General features: G+C 67.2%; 1 protein-coding gene across 3 annotated transcripts; it reads left to right on the plus strand.

The window, feature by feature from the left end:
* Window positions 1-592: 592 nt before the first annotated feature.
* PNPLA6 (patatin like phospholipase domain containing 6) lies at window positions 593-20,418 on the plus strand. 3 transcript variants are annotated; one of them, XM_040990361.1, is made up of 32 exons: window positions 593-870; window positions 1,710-1,792; window positions 1,973-2,070; window positions 3,629-3,769; window positions 3,897-4,056; window positions 4,907-4,987; window positions 5,092-5,220; window positions 5,823-5,903; window positions 6,000-6,162; window positions 6,341-6,427; window positions 6,596-6,708; window positions 6,807-6,974; window positions 7,303-7,380; window positions 10,729-10,934; window positions 11,142-11,273; window positions 11,556-11,679; window positions 12,440-12,553; window positions 13,163-13,238; window positions 13,319-13,459; window positions 13,720-13,783; window positions 13,901-14,069; window positions 14,194-14,376; window positions 16,262-16,380; window positions 16,489-16,645; window positions 16,914-17,030; window positions 17,470-17,539; window positions 17,845-17,961; window positions 18,104-18,405; window positions 19,117-19,233; window positions 19,481-19,577; window positions 19,685-19,794; window positions 20,128-20,418. In XM_040990361.1, the coding sequence occupies exons 1-32, from the start codon at window positions 654-656 to the stop codon at window positions 20,200-20,202; spliced, it is 4,089 nt and encodes a 1,362-aa protein (XP_040846295.1). In that variant the 5' UTR covers window positions 593-653; the 3' UTR covers window positions 20,203-20,418. The 3 variants fall into 3 exon arrangements, with proteins under 3 accessions (XP_040846295.1, XP_040846296.1, XP_040846297.1); XM_040990362.1 differs by having other exon boundaries at window positions 6,819-6,974; XM_040990363.1 differs by lacking the exon at window positions 17,845-17,961 and having other exon boundaries at window positions 6,819-6,974.
* The last annotated feature ends 1,041 nt before the right edge of the window (window positions 20,419-21,459 follow it).

Genomic DNA, 21,459 nt, shown 5'->3' on the forward strand with positions numbered 1-21,459 from the left:
GACCTGCAGAGGTTCGTCCCGGGGGGACCTCGTGCACCGGCCGGTGACCCAGGACCCCAGGGCTGTGCACCCCCGACCCTGCGTCCCTGGCGATGCCGCCCCGCGCCCCCCGGGGATGCGCAGCCCGTTATCCCAGTTATCCCCGTCCCCCGCGCGCACCGCCTGTCGGGAAGCCCCAACCTCCTGGGTCGGGCCAGCCTGCAGACCTGGGGTTCTCCCTGAGGTGTGGCAGGCGAGAAGCAGGGAGCCCCCCAGCCCCGCACGCGCACCCCAACCCCGCACCCCCAGCCCCGCACGCGGCACCCCGCCAGCTATCGCCCCGGGCAGGTGCAGGGCCGAGCCGGGTCCGCCATCTGCTCGCTTTCTCCCCGCTCTGCAAGGTCACTCAGGATGGCGGGGACGCCGGACCTGCCGCCCGGCCCCGGAGCGGCCCCCACGGAAGCCCCGCTGCAAACCGGGACGGTAAGGGTGCGTGCAGCGGCAGGTGCACGGGGGCGGGCCGCCGCGCGGACTACAACTCCCGGCGTGCCCAGCGCGCGCGTCGCGGCGGAACTACGCTCCCCGGCGTGCGCCGAGTGTCGGGGCAGCGCCGCCGGCCCCCCGGGTGACGGCGGGAGGACGGAAGGCCGCGTCGCCGCCGTCCCATTCTGCAGATGGGGACGCCGAGTCCCGGCGCCGACGCCGCCTCCCCGGGGCTGGAGGCGGACGGCTGGGCCGGGAGCCTGGAGGAGGGCCCCGCGGCGCGGATGTGCGGGGCGCAGCCGGTGCCGTTCGTCCCGCAGGTGCTGGGCGTCATGATCGGGGCCGCGGTGGCCGTGCTGGTCACGGCTGTGCTCATCCTGCTGCTGGTGCGGCGGCTGCGAGTGCGGAGTGAGGAGCCCGGGGTGCCTCCCGGGGGGCGGGCCGGGGTGCACTGGGTGCCCGGGACAGACTCTCACCTCCCCACCTCTCCCCCTGCGGTGCCCGGGACGGACCCCCAGCTCCCCACCGTCCCCCAACCCTCCCCCTGGGGTGCACTGGGTGCCCGGGACGGACCCCCAGCTCCCCACCCCTCCCCCTGCGGTGCCCGGGACGGACCCCCAGCTCCCCACCGTCCCCCAACCCTCCCCCTGGGGTGCACTGGGTGCCCGGGACGGACCCCCAGCTCCCCACCGTCCCTCAACCCTCCCCCTGCGATGTCTGGGGTGCACTGGGTGCCCGGGACGGACCCCCACCTCCCCACCGTCCCTCAACCCTCCCCCTGTGGTGCTCGGGGTGCACTGGGTGCCCGGGACGGACCCCCACCTCCCCACCGTCCCCCAACCCTCCCCCTGCGGTGCCCGGGGTGCACTGGGTGCCCAGGATGGACCCCCACCTCCCCACCGTCCCTCAACCCTCCCCCTGTGGTGCTCGGGGTGCACTGGGTGCCCGGGAAGGCTCTCCACCTGTGTCTCCAACCCTCCCCCAGAAATCCCACACACAGGGCCCCCCCCCCCCCCGCTATCAATTCCAGAAAGGGAGCCTAGGGTGGGAGACAAGCCTAAGCTGGGGTGCATTGGGGTGCCCAGGACTGACACCCCCACCTATGTCTCCAACTCTCTCCCAGAAACCCCAGCCCCCGAGGCCCCCCATTATTGGTTCTGGAAGGAGTGCCTCTCCTGGGGCCCAGGCTGAGGTGGGCTGGGGTGCCCAGGAATGACCCTTCACCTGTGTCCCCAACCCTCCCCCAGAAACCCCAGCCCCTGAGGCCCCCCGCTATCGGTTCCGGAAGCGGGACAAAGTACTCTTCTATGGCCGGAAGATTATGCGAAAGGTGAAGCCGGGCTCCCTGCCCAGGGAGGGGGCGGGGGGCGAGCTGACTACCACCCACAGTCCTGAGTTGCCCAGCATCCCCCCTCCACCAGAGGGACCCCGTGCCCCTTTTCCGTCCCCCCCCCCGGCCCCTCTGGCATCCCAGCAGGTTCTTGACCTCTGACCCATCTCCCCGACCTAGGTGTCCCAGTCCACTTCCTCTTTGGTGGATGTTTCTGTCTCCACCACTTCCCGGCCACGCATGAAAAAAAAACTCAAGATGCTCAACATTGCCAAGAAGTAAGCTTGGCGCCCGGGGACGTGTGTGTGTGTGTGTGTGTGTGTGTGTGTGTGTGTGTGTGTGTGTTGGGCATGGTAAGCTTAGCCCCCCGGGGTGTGTGTGTGTGTGTGTAGGGCGTGGGGCGTGGCTTGCAGGAAGTCTGGCTTGCGGATGTGCAGGGGCGGGCTGGCACTGACCATGCCGTCCCCCCGAGGGCCGTGTGAGCCAAGTTCCTCCGCGGTAAGCTGGGAGCTGGTTATCTCTCACTGCAAGAGAGGGTTCATTCCAGGTCCCCTGCCCGCCTCCCCGAGTTCTCAGAATTGTTCTAACTGGTCCAGGGGGTGGCCGCTGGCTTCCGTCAAGCGGGTCACCTTGATTCTGTACGTTGGGTGCTGTACACACGGGGGAGGCCCCTCTGTGTCACCAGTGACTGGGCTCCCTGTTACCTGAGGGGAACGGCCCCCCATCCCCTCACCCCGGTTTCCCCAAGTTCCCCATGCTTGGCCAAGGTTCCCCCCCATTGAAGTCCCAGGGGATGGCAAAATGGGGTGTCTTGCCTTGAAGACGCAGCCCATTGTCCTCACAGCTGTTGGTTACCGCCCTCCCCGCCAGGGCTGTGCAGGCTTGGGGCGGAAGGGGCTAGCCCACACACTTCCTGCTTTGCTGGATTTCTCTGTCTCACCCACTAGAGGGTCTCCAGCTCCCCCGGGGGGGGGGCTCTCCCAGCAGCCACTCATGAGCTTTGTAGGGGAGGTGTCTCGGTCCACACGTGACGGGGTCCGTCTGGGGATCCTCGGTGGCTGTCCCAGGGGCTGTCTCCGTGTCAGCCCAGAGGCAAGCCCGTGCTAGGGCTATCCCAGGAATGTCGCCCGTGATTGCCTACAGAGTCCACACATAGTGATGCTATGTGTCTGGCCTGCCTGCACCCTAGAAGCCACCGTTCTTTAGTTCTTGGTTTTTTTTTTTTTTTTTTTAAGATTTATTTGTTCATTTGAAAGGCAGAGCTAACAGAGAGAGAGAGAGAGAGAGAGAGAGAGAGAGAGAGAGAGAGCGCTCTTCCATTTGCTGGTTCCCTCTTCAGATGGCTCTAACAGCCGGGGCTTGGCAAGCAGAAGCCAGGAGCCAGGAACTCGGGGTCTCTCTCGTGTCGGGGTGCAGGGGCCCAGGCACTGGGGCCACGATCCTCAGTTAGCTGAATGGGAAGTGGAGCAGCCGGGACACGAACCCACGCCTGTAGGGGATATGGTGGTTTTGCAACCCGTGACTTAAGGCACTCTATCCCAGCACCGCCCCCTTCCCGAAGCTGTTGTTCTAGAAGGCTCTAGAACATCCGCATGGCTGCAGAGTCAGCCCCAGGCCTTGCCGTGTCCCACTCTGCCGTCGGAGCCCAAGGGCGCCCACTGGAGATGTGCAGGATGGATCCGGCTCTGGGAGCCATCAAAACTCGCTTGTTAAGAGCAGGTGGCAGACGTGACCTGGCCTGAGGGCCAGGGTGGGCTTGTCTTCTGTGGACCAGAGTGGGGGGAACGGGGGGGGGGCCAACAACCTCCCAACCCTCCTGCGCCCCCTCCCCGCCAGGATCTTACGCATCCAGAAGGAAATGCCCACACTGCAACGTAAGGAGCCCCCTCCCTCGGTGCTGGAGGCCGACCTGACCGAGGGGGACCTGGCTAACTCCCACCTGCCCTCCGAGGTGCTCTACATGCTCAAGAATGTCCGGTCAGTGGCGAGGGGAGAGTGAGGGGCGAGGTGGCGGGGCGGGGGGGGGGTGGGTGGGCTGCAGGGCACAGCCGGGGATCCCACCCTGACCGCCTCCTGCCTCCCTACCTCACCACCTGCCCATCAGGGTGCTGGGCCACTTCGAGAAACCGCTCTTCCTGGAGCTGTGCCGACACATGGTGTTCCAGCGGCTGAGCCAGGGGGACTACGTCCTCCGGCCGGGCCAGCCCGATGCCAGCATCTACGTGGTGCAAGATGGGCTCCTGGAACTCTGCCTGCCTGGCCCTGTGAGTGGGGGTAGGGCTGAGGGAAAGGAGGAGGGGCCAGGGGCGTGGCCTGCACGGGAGGAGGAGTCAGGGGCGTGGCCTGCATAGGAGGAGGAGTCAGGGGTGTGTCCTGCATAGGAGGAGGGGTCAGGGGTATGACCTGCACAGGAGGAGGAGTCAGGGGCGTGGCCTGCACAGGAGGGGGTCAGGGGTGTGACCTGCATAGGAGGAGGGGTCAGGGGCGTGGCCCACATAGGGGGAGGAGTCAAGGGTATGACTTGCATAGGAGGAGGAGTCAGGGATGTGGCCTGCATAGGAGGAGGGGTCAGGGGTGTGGCCTGCACGGGAGGAGGAGTCAGGGGTGTGGCCTGCACAGGAGGAGGGGTCGGGGGTGTGGCCTGCATAGGAGGAGGAGTCGGGTATGGCCTGCATAGGAGGAGGGGTCAGGGGCGTGGCCCACATGGGGGAGGAGTCAAGGGTATGACTTGCATAGGAGGAGGAGTCAGGGGCATGGCCGGCATAGGAGGAGGGGCCAGGGGTGTGGCCTGCATAGGAGGAGGATTCAGGGGGGTGTGACCTGCACAGGAGGAGGGGGACAAGGCGTGGCCTACATAGAAGGAGGAATCAGGGTGTGGCCTGCACAGGAGGAGGGGCCAGGGGCATGTCCTGCATAGGAGGAGGATTCAGGGGGTGTGACCTGCACAGGAGGAGGGGACAAGGCGTGGCCTGCATAGGAGGAGGAGTCAGGGGCATGGCCCGCACAGGAGGAGGGGTCAGGGCGTGGCCTGCATAGGTGAACCTGTCCATCAGGAGGTGGGATGGAGCCCTGGGGTGGTCGGGCCTGCACAGGTCAGTGTCCTGTGTGTCTCAGGACGGGAAAGAGTGCGTGGTGAAGGAAGTGGTCCCCGGGGACAGCGTCAACAGCCTCCTCAGTATCCTGGACGTCATCACTGTGAGTGACAGGGCCTGGGCGTGGGGTGGCAGGGGGCCGAGGGGGCGGTAGGGAGGGTGTGGGCAAGGCCTTGCTCTCTCACCTCTCCTCCTGTCCACCGCCAGGGTCACCAGCACCCGCAGCGGACTGTGTCTGCCCGGGCGGCCCGGGACTCCACGGTGCTGCGGCTGCCGGTAGAGGCCTTCTCCGCTGTCTTCACCAAGTACCCAGAGAGCCTGGTGCGGGTGGTGCAGGTCAGCACCATCCACCCGGCTGGCGGGCCCAGGAGCCGCGGTCACCCGGCCCTTATCAGCCCCGAGCAGGCACTGACAGCGCCCATTAGCCACCCGCACCCCCAGTTCTCCATATTGCGGGTCTCTCCGGGGCTCTGCTTGCTTCCCTGGACATGCCACGGGCCCTCTCTAGTACACCCTGCCCCCGTGGCAGGTGCCACCCAAGACCCTGCCCTGTCTGGCTGTGGCTGTGCCTCTCTGGTATAGGCCCCTCCCATGACCCCGCCCTCTGAGGCCCCGCCTCTGCAGCAGGCCACACCCATCTGTGACAGCCCCGCCCACAGCCCCACCCTCTGCTCGTGGCCCCACCCCTCCATGGCAAGCCCCGCCCTCAGCCCCACCCTCTGCTTGTGTCCCCACCCATCATTGTCAGGCCCCGCCTGCAGCCCCACCCCTCCATGGCAAGCCCCACCTACAGTCCCACCCTCTGCTCATGGCCCCGCCCATAGTCCACCTTCTGCTCATGGCCCCGCCCCTCCATGACAGGCCCCACCCTCTCTGATCATGGCCCCGCCCTCCGTGGCAAGCCCCGCCCACAGCCCCTCCCCTCCCGCCCTGTGCAGATCATCATGGTGAGGCTGCAGCGGGTCACCTTCCTGGCGCTGCACAACTACCTGGGGCTGACCAACGAGCTCTTCAGCCACGTGAGTTCCGGGAAGGGCGGCGGAGCGCAGGAGGACGGAGGGGGCCAGGAAGGGACTCCTGGGACCTACCCCCCAGCTGCTACTCGTCCCCCCCAGGAGATCCAGCCCCTGCGCCTGTTCCCCAGCCCCGGCCTCCCGGCCCGCACCAGCCCCGTGCGGGGCTCCAAGCGAGTGGTCAGCACGTCAGGCGCTGACGAGCCCCGGGAAGCCCCTGGCCGGCCGCCTGAGCCCACTGGGGCCCCACTGCCCGGACCCACAGGTACCCGAGGCCACGCTGCCCTGCCCTCGCCTCCGTTCCCCCCCAGACAACCGGGGTCCCCTGCCCCCCACCCCAGGGACTCCCGGCCATCCCCACCCAAGCCCCTTCGCCTCCTCCCCAGTCCTAGCTCTCGACCCAGCAGCCCTGAGCGGTGGGAGTCGCCATGTGTCTCCTCCAGGAGAGCCAGCGAAGCCCCCTGCCCTGGACGCGCCCCCCTCGGCCCCTCTGCTCAGTCGCTGCGTCTCCATGCCGGTAGACATCTCAGGTCTGGGGAGGCCGGGCCGTGGCGGTGGCTGTGGGCCTTGGGATGGCGCGACCTTGGGTGGGTCCCCTCCTTGCAGGCGTCCCACGGGGTCGGGGTGTTGGGGAGGAGCTCTGGCCCTGGGGTGGGCTCCAGCGCCCTCGTGTCCTGCCTCGTCCGTCCCCTCTGCAGGCCTGCAGGGCGGCCCCCGCTCCGACTTCGACATGGCTTATGAACGTGGTCGCATCTCCCTGTCGCTCCAGGAGGAGGCCTCCGGGGGTCCCCAGGTGGCGGCTCCTGCTCGGGTGAGACCCCGGAGGAAGGGTGTGGGTTGTGGGGGTGTTAGAGCGAGAGGGTGACAGGCCCTGCTTCACACCCGCTCCACTCACCCCTCCTCCCACAGACACCCACGCAGGAGCCCCGGGAACAGCCAGCGGGGGCCTGCGAATATAGCTACTGCGAGGACGAGTCGGCCACGGGCGGCTGCCCCTTCGGGCCCTACCAGGGCCGCCAGACCAGCAGCATCTTCGAGGCAGCCAAGCGGGAACTGGCCAAGCTCATGCGGATTGAGGTGGGCTGCAGGTGGCGGGGTGGGTGGCAGGTGGCGGGGTGGCAGGTGGCGGGGTGGGTGGCAGGGGGCGGGGTGGGCTGCAGGTGGCGGGTTGGGCGGCAGGTGGCGGGGTGGGTGGCAGGTGGCGGGGTGGCAGGTGGCGGGGTGGGTGGCAGGGGGCGGGGTGGGCGGCAGGTGGCGGGGTGGGCTGCAGGTGGCGGGTTGGGCTGCAGGTGGCGGGTTGGGTGGCAGGTGGTGGCAAGGGGTGGGCAGGGTTGGAGCAGGCCTGACTGGGCTCATCTCAACCCTAGCCTACCCTCTGTCTCTCTCTCTCTCTCTCCTCCCCAAGGACCCCTCTCTCCTGAACAGCCGCGTCTTGTTACACCATGCAAAAGCTGGCACCATCATTGCCCGCCAGGGAGACCAGGTGAGGCTGACCTCTGACCCCTAAGCAGGCACCTCACACCCCTCCCCCTGCTTGGGCCCTGATGCCTCCCCAGTGTGGGACTTGCAGCTTGAAACCCTGACCCCACCCGCAGACCCGAGCTCATGACAGGTGCCGACGGGGTCCTGGGTGCTGACTCTAGCAGAAGAAGCCGGCATTGGGATCAGGCAGGGCATGACAGCTGCGGCCCCCGCCTGGGAGGCAGCTAGGGGCAGGGTGCCACTGCTTGGCAGGTGATTCTGTTGTTCCATCACAGCAGGTGGGGGTGGGTTCCAGGCGTTGTGAGTCCCGGGGGGTGGGATTGAAGGAGCTGGGTCCCAGCCGGGCCCCTGGGGAGTCCCAGACCTGCTGCTTGTAGCCAGGTCTCTCTGCCACCGTCCCCAGGGGTCTCGGGGCATTTGCACTCCGCCTCTCTCCGAAACTTTCAGCTGGTGATTGTATTGCTTTGAAACGTAGAGACACAGAGAGATCTCCCCTCTGCTGGTTCACGCCACAAAATGGCCCCAACAGGCAGGGCTGGGCCAGGCACAGCCAGGAGCCGAGAGCTCCATCCGGGTCTCCCACATGGGCGGCAGGGACCCCAGCACGTGGGCTGCATTCCCAGGGGCGTGAGCAGGGAGCAGCCAGGACTTGAACTCCTGTGTGGGCTGTCAGCATTGCAAGCGGTAGCTTAACACACAGTAGTACCACACGGCCGGCACGGCCCGATACCTTCTCTGCTCCCTGACACCCATTGCCCACAGTGCGTGTCAGGGGGCCCCCCCGTCACGGGTTGAATGTCCGTAAGTCAGGAATCTCAAAGCCGCGTGGATCCTGGGGCACCCACAGTGATGCCCCGCCACGTGGAAAACTCCTTCCCTGACCCCACGAGGCAGCCAGGACACAGGCGTGCTACAACCACCGTGGCCCACGAGGCAGCCAGGACACAGGCGTGCTAGAACCACCGTGGCCCACCACCCGCAGATGGCACGCAGGAGGCGCGGAGTGGACTCTCTCAGTCCGAGACGCCCCCGTTACGTCCCCATACAACGCGCGCCCCCCCAAAACTCTGAAATTCGAAACACTTCCGGTTCCAAGAGTTCTGGATTAAAGGGGCGGAGGGGGACCCTCCACCTGCGTCCCCCACGGCAGGAGCGGGGCATCCCATGCCTTCCTAGGAACTCCGGGGGCAAGAGCAGGACCACCTTCAATTCCCCAGGACGTCCGAGCCTAGGAAAACTCACTTCCCCAGCAGATGGCCAAGGGTGCCTTCCTGTCCGTGACCCTCAGTGCCTGTCCCAGACCCCAGGTGCAAGTCCTGTGTTAGAAATTTCCGGTGTGTGTGTGTGTGCATGCGCGTGGATGCACCTGCCCAGGGGGTTCCTGCAGGACTTCAGTCAAGCATCAGAGAAGCTGAAATCACGGGGGGAGGCAGGTCTTCCCATCGCTGCGTCATTCCTTCTTTAAGATTTATTTATTTATTGGAAAGTCAGATCTACAGAGAGGAGGAGAGACAGAGAGGAAGATCTTCCGTCCGATGATTCACTCCCCAAGTGACCCCAACGGCCAGAACTGAGCTGATCTGAAGCCAGGAGCCAGGAACTTCTTTCCAGGTCTCCCACACGGGTGCAGGGTCCCAAGGCTTTGGGCCGTCCTCGACGGCTTTCCCAGGCCACAAGCAGGGAGCCGGATGGGAAGTGGAGCAGCCAGGATTAGAACCAGCGCCCCTATGGGATCCCCGACGTTCAAGGCGAGGACTTTAGCCGCTAGGCCATGCTGCCGGGCCCCATTCCTTATTTCTAAATGGACACATCAGCTGTGTAGGTGGTCACACTAGCCAAAATACCGGAGAAACATCCATTTACTGGGTGCTCTGCCTTGTCCGGTTTCCCCACCGTGCTGCCTACAGGAAAGAGGTCGGAAAAACCAGCTTACCCTCTGCCATGGTGACAGGCTCAGGGTTCTGCTGGAAATGAGTTAAGGTTAACCCAACTCTTGTTTTTATTAAAAAAAAAAAAAAAGCTGGGCATTGCTACAGAGAGGCGCGTATGGGCCGTCGCACTCACGCCCAGCAACCTCTCTGAAGGACGCGGGGCCGCCAGCTCCAGGGGAAGGGTGGGGACAGACGTTGGCGGCTCATCCAGCGTCCCGTGGTGGGGAGGAACTGGCTGGTCACCTGGGCCAGCCAGAGAGAGAACCACGGTCAGGCAAGGGAGATGGTTTTTATTGGGAGAGAATCGGCACGCCTCCCAGCCACCCACAGGATTTTAAGACCTTGCAGGATGTGCGTGACCTTGGCCTCGATCTTGGAACTTTTCCATCATCGCCTTGAAAAGCGGTGTGTTTTTGTGTGTGTGTGTGTGTGTGTTTGTTTTTTTGCTGGATCTTTTCGCGACTCTGGGGGCCGTTGGCTGGCTGGCTGCTCTGCCCCCGGGGCTCCTGTGTGGTCCCCAGGTTGTGCATGCTGTTGTAGGGGTCCGTGGTGCCCTGTTCCTTCATGGCTGAAATGACCCATTCCAGGGACCCGCCGCTCACGGGTGTCCCGGTTGCTGCCACCTCCTGGCGACCACGATTCACGCAACCGTGGGATGTTCTGCACAAATTCCCTCTTGAATCTTGCAAGATAACTTGAAAGGCAGAACTGAGAGAGAGAGAGATCCCCCAAGCCAGGGTCTTTCCCCAAATGCCTACAATACGGATGGACTGGGGAGCCAAGGGACCAGGACTCAGCCAGACACCCCGTACGCAAAGCAGATGTTTATATGTCACAGCTTACGCGCTGTGCCAAATGCTCCCCGCTCACCTTAGCATCACCGTTGTTCGAAACAGACTTCTGAATCCGGAGAATTCGTCGGCGAATTCAAAGTCGCCTCGACTCGCAGAATTTCAGCTCTTAGTTCTATGCCTCTGGTCCGTTTCGATGCAGTGTTTAATTGAGTTGAGCTTGCGTGCTGGGTGACTGGCAGGGTTGGCCCCGCACACATGCGGGACTGAAGCTCAGCCATGCCCTGTCCGTCCATCCGGAGGAGCCTGGGTGTACCAGCCTCTTGCTGAAGACAACCCCCCCGGGAGCCTGGATCTGGGCTCAGAGTTTGGCGATCGGTTGAGCAGCGTCTGTCCTGGGTGCCAAGGGCGTGCGCACGCACACACACACACACACACACACACACACACACACACACACACTCATGTGGCTGGAACGGTTGCTCTGTCCACAGGTCCTGCACCTGCCTTGCCCTTAACCAAGATCTCTATTCCTGGCCTTTAACTTTTGTTGCTTAAGCCTCTGGCCTGGCGACCCGGGGGTCTCGCCCTGACCCCCTGACGTGCCCACCCCCTTGCAACCCCCAGGATGTGAGCCTGCACTTCGTGCTCTGGGGCTGCCTGCACGTGTACCAGCGCATGATCGACAAGGCGGAGGAGGTGTGCCTGTTCGTGGCGCAGCCCGGGGAGCTGGTGGGGCAGCTGGCCGTGCTCACCGGCGAGCCCCTCATTTTCACCCTGCGCGCCCAGCGCGACTGCACCTTCCTGCGGATCTCCAAGTCCGACTTTTACGAGTAGGACGGGCCCGCACCCTGACCCTTCTCAGCCCATGGGAAGGGGTGGCGGGAGACCCAGAGTCTTATTCCTGGAGCACACCGGGAGCGCCGCCCATGTGGCTTCCCGGCTTTGTACCCTCTATCCGTGGGACCTCCCTGGGGGATGGTGGAAGGCCGTGTCCCTCCCCGCCCCAAGCCCATGCACTGTCCCTCTGCCACCCGCAGGATCATGCGCGCACAGCCCAGCGTGGTGCTGAGCGCCGCGCACACGGTGGCCGCCAGGATGTCGCCCTTCGTGCGCCAGATGGATTTCGCCATCGACTGGACGGCGGTGGAGGCAGGACGTGCCCTGTACAGGTACAGCCTGTGCCTGCTGCCTGGGTCCTGCCCAGCCAAGGCCTGGACCGTGCCTGCTGCCCGGCGGCCCGGGTCCTCCCCAGGCCGAGGCCTGGACCGTGCCTGGCTGCCTGGTTGCCTGGTTGCCCAGGTCCTGCCCAACTGAGGGCTGGACTGTACCTGCTGCCTGGCTGCCCGGGTCCTGCCCAGCCAAGGCCTGGACCGTGCCTGCTGCCCTGCTGCCCGGGTCCTGCCCAGCCGAGGCCTGGGCCGTGCCTGACCCCTCCACTGGCTACCCCACAGACAGGGCGACCGCTCCGACTGCACCTACATTGTCCTCAACGGGCGGCTGCGTAGTGTCATCCAACGTGGCAATGGCAAGAAGGAGCTGGTGGGCGAGTACGGCCGCGGGGACCTCATTGGCGTGGTGAGCTGGGCACCCTGCCCTCGCTCGGGCCCCCGGGGTGGGGGACGTGACCACCCCTGCCCTCGCTTGGCCCCCTGCCCTTGCTCAGGCCCCCGGGGTGGGGGACGTGACCACCCCTGCCCTCGCTCGGGCCCCTGGGGTGCGGGACGTGACCACCCCTGCCCTTGCTCGGGCCCCCGGGGTGGGGGACGTGACCACTCCTGCCCTTGCTCGGGCCCCTGGGGTGGGGGACGTGACCACCCCTGCCCTCGCTCGGGCCCCCTGGTGTGGGGTGGGGGTTGGAGTGTGCCCCTGCCCCAGGCCCCGGAGCAGCCGCCAGCCTTGACCTCCCCCCAGGCTGTCCCTCCCCCCCGGCAGTGCCCCCCACCCCGCCCTGCAGTCCCCCCAGGCTCTCCACCCGTGCAGTGCCCCCCACCCCACCCCACAGCCCCCGCTGTCCCCACACGTGTGCCCCCCACCCCACCCCACAGTCCCCCGCTGTCCCGACACGCGTGCCCCCCACCCCGCCCCAGTCCCCCGCTGTCCCGACACGCGTGCCCCCACCCTGCCATGCAGTGCCCCCCACCCCACCCCCCAGTCCCCCCACCCCGCCCCCCAGTCCCCCGCTGTCCCCACACGCGTGCCCCCCACCCCGCCCCAGTCCCCCGCTGTCCCGACACGCGTGCCCCCCACCCTGCCATGCAGTGCCCCCCACCCCACCCCACAGTCCCCCCACCCCGCCCCCCAGTCCCCCGCTGTCCCGACACGCGTGCCCCCGCAGGTGGAGGCGCTGACCCGGCAGCCACGAGCCACCACGGTGCACGCTGTGCGGGACACGGAGCTGGCCAAGCTCCCCGAGGGCACCTTGGGCCACATCAAACGCCGCTACCCGCAGGTGGGCTGCCGGGGGCGGGGCTGCAGGGAGGGCGGGGCTCGGGAGAGGGGTGGGGCTTTATGGGCGGGGCCTTAAGATGGAGGCTTCATGGGGCGGACCCACTGCCTGGGGGCGGGCCTCGGGGGGTGGGGAGGAGCTTCACGGGGGGGGGGTGTCTCATGCATGGGGAGGAGCTTTGCGTGGGAGGAGCCACTTCAGAGGGCGGGGCCTCCTGTGGGAGGAGCTTTGAGGGGCGGGGCCCTGTCAGGGGGCGGGGCTCTTGGAGGTGGGAACAGGGACCTGGACAGTGGGGCCTGCAGCATTGCCCTGTGGCTCACGGCACCCCTTTTGCTCCTCCCCCTGCTGCTCCTCCCCCTGCTGCTCCTCCCCCTGCTGCTCCTCCCCCTGCTGCTCCTCCCCCTGCTCCTCCCCCTCCTCTTCCTCCTTCCCCTCCCCTTCCCCCTCCCCCTCCTCCTCCTCCTCCCTTCCTCCTCTCCCTCCTCTTCCTCCTCCCCCTCCCCCTCCTCTCCCTCCTCCTCTCCCTCCTCCTCTCCCTCCTCTTCCCCCTTCCCCTCCCCTTCCTCTCCCCCTCCCTTCCTCCTTCCCCTCCTCTTCCTCCTCTGACTCCAGGTTGTGACTCGCCTCATCCACCTGCTGAGCCAGAAGATTCTGGGCAATCTGCAGCAGCTGCAAGGCCCCTTCCCAGGTGACAGGCGGCGGGCCCAAGGCACTCTGGGGGATGTAGTCCAGCCCCACAGCCCGGCTCACGCCCTTGGGTCTCTGCAGGCTCGGGGCTGGGAGTGCCCCCACACTCGGAGCTCACCAACCCGGCCAGCAACCTGGCCACCGTGGCGGTGCTGCCCGTGTGCGCCGAGGTGCCCATGGTGGCCTTCACCCTGGAGCTGCAGCACGCCCTGCAGGCCATCGGTCAGTGCCGGGCAGAGGATGTGGGCGGCGCTTCGGTTGGGGTGGGCTGGGGTGGGGCACCCATCAGTGGGGGACAAGCGGTGGTGGGTGTGGCGCTGCGGGTGAGGCTTCAGTTGGGGTTGGGATGGGGCGTCAGCGCGGGCTGGGCAGGGCCTCCGTCAGTGTGGAGAGCAGACTGCTGGGGGGGGGGGCTGTGTGTTCGTCGCAGCCAGCACCCCCCTACTGGCCCGCTAACCCTGAGCCCGGCTGGTCTATCCCAGGCCCCACACTGCTGCTCAATAGTGATATCATCCGGGCGCGGCTGGGGGCCTCGGCCCTGGACAGGTGAGTGGGGGAACGTGGCGCCCCCGGGAGAGGCCTCTCGGGTCTGGGCTGGCAGCCTGAGGCAGTGCTGTCTCTGGCAGCGATCAGATGCCACCCGCCTTCTCCCCTCTCCCCCAGCATCCAGGAGTTCCGGCTGTCGGGCTGGCTGGCACAGCAGGAGGACGCCCACCGCATCGTGCTGTACCAGACGGACGCGTCGCTGACGCCCTGGACTGTGCGGTGCCTGCGCCAGGCCGACTGTATCCTCATCGTGGGCCTGGGGGACCAGGAGCCCACACTGGGCCAGGTCTGGAGGCTGGACATGCACGGGGGGGACCCCCGCCGCACCCCCGCAACGTGGGAGCTGGTGACCAGGGAGGCGGGTGGGCAGGAGGGCGGCTGCCGATGCCCACCCGGTGCCCGTGTCGCAGCTGGAGCAGATGCTGGAGAACACGGCCGTGCGTGCCCTCAAGCAGCTGGTGCTGCTCCACCGGGAGGAGGGCCCGGGCCCCACGCGCACGGTGGAGTGGCTCAACATGCGAAGCTGGTGCTCCGGACACCTGCACCTGCGCTGCCCACGCCGCCTCTTCTCACGCCGCAGCCCGGCCAAGCTGGTAAGGCGGGAGCCTGCAGGGGAAGCACCCAGCTCGAGGGGCAGGGCCTGCAGGGGGACCACCCAGCTCGAGGGGCAGGTCCTGCAGGAGGACCACCCAGCTCGAGGGACAGGGCCTGCAAGGGGACCACCCAGCTCGAGGGACAGGGCCTGCAGGGGGACCACCCAGCTCGAGGGGCAGGGCCTGCAGGGGGACCACCCAGCTCGAGGGACAGGGCCTGCAGGGGGAGCACCCAGCTCGAGGGGCAGGGCCTGCAGGGGGACCACCCAGCTCGAGGGGGCAGGGCCTGCAGGGGGACCACCCAGCTCGAGGGACAGGGCCTGCAGGGGGACCACCCAGCTCGAGGGGCAGGGCCTGCAGGGGGACCACCCAGCTCGAGGGACAGGGCCTGCAGGGGGACCACCCAGCTCGAGGGACAGGGCCTGCAGGGGGACCACCCAGCTCGAGGGACAGGGCCTGCAAGGGGAACATCCAGCTCAAGGAGGCAGGGCCTGCAGGGGGACCACCCAGCTCGAGGGGCAGGGCCTGCAGGGTACTACCCAGCTCAAGGGGCAGGGCCTGCAGGGGGAACACCAGCTAGGGTGGCAGGGCCTGCAGGGGGACCACCCAGCTCGAGGGGCAGGGCCTGCAGGGGGACCACCCAGCTCGAGGGGCAGGGCCTGCAGGGGGAGCACCCAGCTCGAGGGACAGGGCCTGCAGGGGGACCGCCCAGCTCGAGGGGCAGGGCCTGCAGGGGAACCATCCAGCTCGAGGGGCAGGGCCTGCAGGGTACTACCCAGCTCAAGGGGCAGGGCCTGCAGGGGGACCACCCAGCTTGAGGGACAGGGCCTGCAGGGGGACCACCCAGCTCGAGGGGCAGGGCCTGCAGGGGGACCACCCAGCTCGAGGGACAGGGCCTGCAAGGGGAACATCCAGCTCAAGGAGGCAGGGCCTGCAGGGGGACCACCCAGCTCGAGGGGCAGGGCCTGCAGGGGGACCACCCAGCTCGAGGGACAGGGCCTGCAGGGGGACCACCCAGCTCGAGGGGCAGGGCCTGCAGGGGAACCATCCAGCTCGAGGGGCAGGGCCTGCAGGGGGACCACCCAGCTCGGGGCAGGGCCTGCAGGGGACCCACTGGGCAGGGCTGCAGGGGACCACCCAGCTCGAGGGGCAGGGCCTGCAGGGGGAGCACCCAGCTCGAGGGACAGGGCCTGCAGGGGGACCACCCAGCTCGAGGGACAGGGCCTGCAGGGGGAACACCCAGCTCGAGGGACAGGGCCTGCAAGGGGAACATCCAGCTCAAGGAGGCAGGGCCTGCAGGGGGACCACCCAGCTCGAGGGGCAGGGCCTGCAGGGGACTACCACTCAGGCAGGCTGCAGGGACACCGGGGCAGGGCCTGCAGGGGGACCACCCAGCTCGAGGGCAGGGCCTGCAGGGGAACATCCAGCTCGAGGGGCAGGGCCTGCAGGGGGACCACCCAGCTCGAGGGGCAGGGCCTGCAGGGGGACCACCCAGCTCAGGGGCAGGGCCTGCAGGGGGAACACCAGCTAGGGTGGCAGGGCCTGCAGGGGGACCACCCAGCTCGAGGGGCAGGGCCTGCAGGGGGACCACCCAGCTCGAGGGGCAGGGCCTGCAGGGGGAGCACCCAGCTCGAGGGACAGGGCCTGCAGGGGGACCGCCCAGCTCGAGGGGCAGGGCCTGCAGGAGGAACACCAGCTAGGGTGGCAGGGCCTGCAGGGGGACCACCCAGTTAGAGGGGCAGAGTCTACAGGGGAAGCTTGGAGGGGACCTCCCTGTGGGTGTGGCTTGGGATGCCGGGGGCGGAGCCTTCCTGCCCAGGCCGTGATGGGCAGTGAGGGGCGGAGAGCTCCGACCCCATCACGGCTCCCTCTCGCCGACCCCCAGCACGAGCTCTACGCCAAGGTGTTCTCCCGGCGCGCCGACCGGCACAGCGACTTCTCCCGCTTGGCACGCGTACTCACCGGAAACACCATCGCCCTGGTGCTGGGCGGGGGCGGGGCCAGGTGAGGAGCGAAGCAGGTACCTGGGGGGGGTGGCGGGCTGGCCCTGTGATGCCCTGGCTGTGAGGGATACTGAATGTCCTCCCCTCGCCTCCCCACACCCTGCCCCAGGGGCTGCTCCCATATCGGGGTGCTGAAGGCGCTGGAGGAGGCGGGGGTCCCCGTGGACCTGGTGGGCGGCACGTCCATCGGCTCCTTCATTGGGGCCCTGTACGCCGAGGAGCGCAGCGCCAGCCGGACCAAGCAGAGGGCACGTGAGTGGGCCAAGGTGTGTGTCAGAGCCCGGGAGAGGGGCTTCTGCTCCCCTGGGGATGTACCTGTAACTGACCCTGATGGGGGCGGGGGAGAGGGGGTGCCCTGTTCTGCCCCTCTCTCTGGCCTCCTGCCCGTGACCGTGGTCCCCAGACGTGAGCAAGCACCTGGTTAGTGGCCCTGGCTGACCACGTGAAGGCCCCTAATTGCCCCAGCTCAGCCTCCACTCTCCCATTGGTGGCCCCGATAACCACAGGTGAGTTCCCCCCACCCACCATCCCTAGGGTATGACATCCGTGTTGGAACCCGTGCTGGACCTCACCTACCCGGTCACCTCCATGTTCACGGGCTCGGCTTTCAACCGCAGCATCCACCGCGTCTTCCAGGACAAGCAGATTGAGGCAGGTGCACCCCCTGCCCCAGGAGTCCCCTCCCCCAGGAGCCCTCTCCCGCAGGAACCCCCTCTCCCAGGAGCCCCCTCTCCCAGGAGCCCCCTCCCACAGGAACCCCCTCTCCCAGGAGCCCCCTCCCCCAGGAATCTCCTCCCCCAGGAGTCCCCTCCCCCAAGAGCCCCTTCCCCAAGGAGTGCAGCCCTGTCCCCAAGGAGCCTCCTCCCCCAGGAACCCCCTCCCCCAGGAACCCCGTCCTCCAAGAGCCTCCTCCCCCAGGAACCCCCTCCCCCAGGAACCCCGTCCTCCAAGAGCCTCCTCCCCCAAGACCCCCCTCCCCCAGGAGCCCCCTCCCCCAGGAGCCCCTTCCTCCAGGAACCCCCTCCCTAGGAGCCCCCTCCCCCAGGAGCGCGGCCCCTGTCCCTGGCTGACCCTGTCTCTGTCCCGGCAGGACCTGTGGCTGCCCTACTTCAACGTGACCACGGACATCACGGCCTCGGCTATGCGTGTCCACAAGGATGGTAGGTGCCCCCTGCCCCGCGCCCAGCCTCCCTGCATCCCAGGAGCTGGGGGCAGGCTTTGATAAAGGACCACTGAGCACCTGGGACGTGGGGAACACGCGTGCCTGTCCACTCGGGCCTCCTGCCGACCACTAGCTGTCACCCACTTGTATCCCAGACGGTGCTCAGGTGAGGGGGCCGGAGGGCCCCTAGAGCGCCTCACCACTGCCTCCTGCCCTCCCCTGCTGGTGGATGAGGTGGTCACGTGGAGCTGTCCGATCAGCGGCTCTGAGGGCTCCTGTGTGCATCTGTGTCCCGCCGGGCAGGCTCCCTATGGCGCTACGTGCGTGCCAGCATGACGCTCTCTGGCTACCTGCCCCCGCTGTGCGACCCCAAGGATGGCCACCTGCTCATGGACGGCGGTTACATCAACAACCTGCCAGGCAAGTGGCCTCACGCACGCACGCACGGAGACGCAGGCGCTCACTGCATGTCGTCTGGGCCACGACCATCCGCCTTGGCGGTGTCTGTGGGGGCCCTGAGTTGGCCGTCCCTGCCCGCTGACCTGCCCGCACCCCCCCACAGCGGACATCGCTCGGAGCATGGGGGCCAAAACGGTCATCGCCATCGACGTGGGCAGCCAGGACGAGACGGACCTGAGCACCTACGGGGACAGCCTGTCGGGCTGGTGGCTGCTGTGGAAGCGGCTGAACCCCTGGGCGGACAAGGTCAAGGTGCCGGACATGGCGGAGATCCAGTCCCGCCTGGCCTACGTGTCGTGTGTGCGGCAGCTGGAGGTGGTCAAGTCCAGCTGCTACTGCGAGTACCTGCGCCCTCCCATTGACTGCTTCAAGACCATGGACTTTGGCAAGTTCGACCAGATCTACGTGAGCATCCGGCAGGCACCATTGGGGATGTGCAGCAGGGCCGTGGTGGCCGGGGCTGGGGACGGCCGGGGCTGGGGCTGGGGCTGGGGCTGGGGCTGGGGCTGGCTGGAGCCGGGGCTGGGGCTGGGGCTAGGGCTGTGGATGACCGGAGCCGGGGCTGGGGCTGTGGATGGCCAGAGCCAGGGCTGGGGTTGGGGACGGCCGGAGCCAGGGCTGGGGACGGCTGGAGCTGGGACTGGGGCTGGCGACAGCCGGAGCCGGGACTGGGGCTGGGGACGGCCGGAGCTGGGGCTGGGGACTGCCGGGGCTGGGGCTGGAGCCGGCTGGAGCCGGGGCTGGGTGCGGGCACGCCTGCCACAGGCCTGTCTCGGAAGGTAGAGGCGTGGTGGCCACACACCTGCCTGCTGACCCTGTAACGGGAGGCAGAGCACAGCACGCATGCCTCCCCCCAGCTCCCCAAAGGCAATGGGTGCGGACACCCCAAGTTCCAGGCTGCCTGCCACAGCGTGCCGTGATGGACCAGTGGTGCCTGGAGGGGAGAGGGGAGCTGTGGGAGGTGGGGTCTCACTCCGAGATGTCTACCGGGGGTGCAGACCCCTGCAGTCTGAGCATTTGACAGGGCTGGAGATGGGGGGGCGGATGGGGAGGATGGATGGGACCCAGCAGCAGGTGCCACCCCAAACCCTCGATGGCGCTGGGCTCCCCCCACAGGACGTGGGCTACCAGTACGGCAAGGCCGTGTTCGGGGGCTGGACGCGGGGTGACGTCATTGAAAAAATGCTGACGGACCGGCGGTCCACGGACCTGAATGAGAGCCGCCGCGCTGACGTAAGCCAGCGGTACCCTCCCTGTCCCCACCCCTCCTGGGTTCTGCTGAGCCCTACAACCCGCCCCTTGGTGAGCCCTGAGCCCTCAGATCTCCACCCCAGCCCACAGTCACCCCCTTGGTGAGCCCTGAGCCCTCAGATCTCCACCCCAGCCCACAGTCACCCCCTGGGTGAGCCTTGAGCCCTCAGATCTCCACCTGAGCCCACAGTCACCCCAATACCCTGCGGGGTACCCCCAACCCCGCCAGGGACTGGCGTTCCCCAGCTCCGGCTTCACGGACTTGGCCGAGATCGTGTCACGGATCGAGCCCCCCACAAGCTACGTGTCTGACGGCTGTGCCGATGGTAAGGTCCCAGATACGGGAAGGTTATGGGGGAGCACAGGGCGAGGTCGGGGGGGGGGGCCCAGCGACGGGCACGCCCCCTCACCCCACCCACACCCCTGCCTGCAGGGGAGGAGTCGGACTGCCTGACCGAGTACGAGGAAGATGCTGGCCCGGACTGCTCACGGGACGAAGGGGGCTCCCCAGAGGGCGCGAGCCCCAGCACGACCTCGGAGGTGGTGAGCAGGGCCGGGGGGAACCGGAGGTGGTGAGCAGGGCCGCGGGGGGGAGCCGGAGGTGGTGAGCAGGGCCGGGGGGGAGCCGGAGGTGGTGAGCAGGCCCCGGGGAGCCGGTAGGGGCTGCATGTCTGTGCCAGGCCAGGTTCGGTTGGGCAGCAAGTGCAGCGAGATGACCCGCCCGCTGCCTGCCAGGCTGGGCCGAGGCGTCGGTCCGCGTGCTGTGTGTCCCCTGTGTGTGTGTGTACGGAGGGAAGGAGACAGGTGCCCTCGCTGGGCACCCACGTCCCACGCACCTCGCGTGACCCTGGCACCGTCGCCATGTCCCCTCCACAGGAAGAGGACAAGCCGATGCTCAGGCACCGGCGCTTTGCGCCCCAGGAGCCCCCCGGCTGGGCCACAGACACCTGAGGCCCCCCCACGGCCGCTGCTCCTGGCCCAGCCCTGAGGGGCAGCACGCCCCCCGCCCCAGCTGCTGCTGCTGCTGCTGTGTCCGCGGCCCCTCCCCCGGGGTCTGCGCAGGGACTGACCTGCCCCCGTCGGAGGGTGCAAATGCACTGATGACTTTGACCTCCAGGGTCACACCCCTCACCCCCCCACACACACACACAATAAACTTGGACCTGTAGGACACAGCGTTGGGTGTCATGTTGGCTTGGGGGAAACGCGCTTGCCCCCACTGATTGGGCATCGCCTGTCCATCCCCGGCTGCTTCCCTGTGCAGCCACAAGGGTCTCCCACCTCCACACCTCCCTTGGGTCAGGGACCCTCCACTGGCCCTGCTGCGTGCATCCCTACCTGCTGGGGCTCGGTTGACCTGACTCAGAACGCCCCTGGCCTCACTATGCCCCGACCTCTGGCCCTTGGGGTCTTAGCTGTAGTTCAGATAGTGTAGCCAGGCCACGCGCGTGGGATCCTGACCAGGGCCGGTCGCGGCACCTTGCTGGGCTTCTCCAAGCGGAGGTGGAGGCAGCTGTGATGGTTGTGTGTGCTTCCCAGGGCAAGAATGACAATTGCATGTCCTTCCCTGGGCTCCACTGTGCCTGGGCCCTGGGTCAGTGCCCCCCACTGCATGTGGGCTCAAGAACGGAGATGGGGCATCATGCCCAATGGCTAAATCCTCACCTTGAACGTGCCAGCACCCCATATGGTCACCGGCTCATGTCCTACCTGCTCCATTTCCCCTCCAGCTCCCTGCTTGTGGCCTGGGAAAGCAGAGGAGGACGCCCCAAAGCCTTGGGGACCCTGCACTCACATAGGAGTCCCAGAGGAGGCTCCTGGCTGCTGGCTTCGGATTGGCTCAGCTCCCCAGCTATTGCGGCCACTTGGGAAGTGAACCAGTGGATGAAAGATTGTTCTCCCTGTCTCTCCTCTTTGTAGAATCTGTCCTGCCTTCTTTCCTTCCTTCCTTTTTTCCTTTCTTTCTTTCATTACGAAGTCAGATATACAGAGAGGAGGAGAGAGAGAGAGGAAGATCTTCCATCCGATGATTCACTCCCCAAGTGGCCATAATGGCCAGAGCTGAGCTGATCCGGAGCCAGGAGCCTCTTCCAGGTCTCCCACGTGGGTGCAGGGTCCCAAGGCTTTGGGCCGTCCTCCACTGCTTTCCCAGGCCACAAGCAGGGAGCTGGATGGGAAGTGGAGCCGCCGGGATTAGAACAGGCACCC

This window comes from Ochotona curzoniae, unplaced genomic scaffold (assembly GCF_017591425.1).
Source record: "Ochotona curzoniae isolate NIBS_2020 unplaced genomic scaffold, NIBS_Ocur_1.0 contig_605, whole genome shotgun sequence".
NCBI lineage: Eukaryota > Metazoa > Chordata > Mammalia > Lagomorpha > Ochotonidae > Ochotona > Ochotona curzoniae.